Here is a 2,328-nt window from a genome sequence, read left to right as displayed (position 1 = left end):
TGGATCCTCCACTGGACATCAGTTAGCGAACCAATAGAAACTCACACTGCACACCAATAAACACTAATGTCTTTTTTTTTTCTTAAAAACTATAAAAAAAGGGGTAACGCACTGATCAGACAAAACCTGACAAAGTTGTTGGTGTTTGGTGGTGTGGTGTTAATTGGCCTGTAAAGAGGAACAAAAAGCAGAAAAGTGGAATTCCTTATGATTTCCATGCCTTATCTTGATTCAGGATAAGCATATTAAACTATTCACTGGTACATCCTCCACTGGACATCAGTTAGCGAACCAATAGAAACTCACACTGCACACCAATAAACACTAATGTCTTTTTTTTTTCTTAAAAACTATAAAAAAGGGGTAACGCACTGATCAGACAAAACCTGACAAAGTTGTTGGTGTTTGGTGGTGTGGTGTTAATTGGCCTGTAAAGAGGAACAAAAAGCAGAAAAGTGGAATTCCTTATGATTTCCATGCCTTATCTTGATTCAGGATAAGCATATTAAACTATTCACTGGTATAGATATCAGTGCTGTTCACTTTGATACTGACCCAGATAGCAAGGTGACACTGATACAATGTTCAGGATTTTTAATCCAAACCATCATTTTGGTTGACAATGATATTTCAGTGCTTGAAATCGTGGCGCATCACAAACTGTGTATGAGCCATATCACACTCGTAGCCGTGAGATATGGTTGTATATTGGCAGCTGTGATTAGGCCATAGCAAGGTGACATCAGTAATCACAGCGTGCCGATATACAGCCATATCTCATATCGCACGAGCGTGAAAATACAAAAGAAACAATAATGGAGTGTCTTTAAAATCCCTTTTTTGTGCAGAACTATTTCAGCCACTGATGTCCTGGAGCTCACATCTCCGAAAACCTTGAAGCAAATTTTCAAATATGTGACCCTGGACCACAAAACCAGTCATAAGGGAAAATTTACCCTGAATAAATAAGCTTTCCATTGATGTATGGTTTGTTAGGATAGGACAATATTTGGCAGAGATACAACTATTTGAAAATCGCCTTTAAAGTTGTCCAAATGAAGTTCTTAGCCATGCATATTACTAATCAAAAATTAAGTTTTAATATATTTACAGTAGGAAATATACAAAATATCTTCAAGGAACATGATCTTTACTTAATATCCTAATGATTTTTGGCATAAAAGAAAAGTAAATAATTTTGACCTATATAATGTATTTTTGGCTATTGCTACACCAGCGACTTAAGACTGGTTTTCTGCTCCAGGGTCACATATATGTTATCTTTATCAACAAAGTGCATATTTATCTAAACGAGTACATTCTTGCATAATAAACTCCTACTACATTCTGTGACACAAAAACAGTATTATTTTTTAAATTATAGTGGATTTGGGCTTCCACCATGATGACCAGAAATAACTGTTGTATAAATATATATAAACGTATCTATTCTAACATATCAAAGTTCTGATATAATGGAAATAAATAGAGATGAGCTCATAGTGGTGGTTTGGTTTGTTATATTTCAGTTCAGTGTTAACACATTTGTCCTGATGTTTCTAAAGATCTGACTGGAGGTTTCAGGAAGTCTGGAGGCTTTAACACAATCTGTGTCTTTAACCGTCTGTCATTATTCAGTCAGTATGGAGCTCAGTAAACTTCCTCTTGTGCTCTGTGAGTATTATTTTCTCTATGTGTATTTCAGTTGACGATAATTACTATTATATTATGTAAATGTTCAAGTGTTTTAGTGTTCACGGATTTATGTCTTTTCTTGCTGCTCTCAGAGTTTCAAATCCAGCTGTAGTCCATGACATATGAGTAAAAGATGAGTTAGTGCTGTTTGTAAAGAAAAATGCACTCTGTTTGTTTAAATCAGTGTGTTTGTTCAGTCATTTAGTTTCATGTTTTTTATTAGTGTTTGTTGAATCAGTTCTGTTGGTTTGTTTCTCATAGTTTACTGTCCATGATGAATTAAGCAGATTTATGCATTTAGTAAGAACTTGTTTTATTCCTCTGCTTTTGATAACATTTTTATTTCAGGCCTACTCTACCATGATCTATAAAATATCAAACAGATGTTTTAATGTTTATCTGAAACCATATGCATGCTGTCCCCATACAATACAGGTGCATCTCAATAAATTAGAATGTCGAGGAAAAGTTCATTTATTTCAGTAATTCATCTCAAATTGTGAAACTCGTGTATTAAATAAATTCAATGCACACAGACTGAAGTAGTTTAAGTCTTTGGTTCTTTTAATTGTGATGATTTTGGCTCACATTTAACAAAAACCCACCAATTCACTATCTCAACAAATTAGAATA

The 2,328-nt window shown here is 34.2% G+C and overlaps 1 protein-coding gene across 1 annotated transcript in view; it reads left to right on the top strand.

The window, feature by feature from the left end:
- The first annotated feature begins 1,643 nt into the window (after window positions 1–1,643).
- The window catches only part of LOC107602704 (sialoadhesin-like), a 28,118-nt gene continuing 27,433 nt past the window's right edge, over window positions 1,644–2,328 (top strand). Inside the window, exon 1 of the mRNA XM_016295269.1 lies at window positions 1,644–1,674. Within this exon, the coding sequence (XP_016150755.1) occupies window positions 1,644–1,674 (31 nt within the window). The remainder of the gene's footprint in view (window positions 1,675–2,328) is intronic.

The sequence above is a fragment of the Sinocyclocheilus grahami genome, unplaced genomic scaffold (genome assembly GCF_001515645.1).
Source record: "Sinocyclocheilus grahami isolate Dianchi unplaced genomic scaffold, SAMN03320097.WGS_v1.1 scaffold333.1, whole genome shotgun sequence".
NCBI lineage: Eukaryota > Metazoa > Chordata > Actinopteri > Cypriniformes > Cyprinidae > Sinocyclocheilus > Sinocyclocheilus grahami.
The sequence above is the reverse complement of the archived record's forward strand: the minus strand, read 5'-3'. Positions and strand labels throughout refer to the sequence as shown.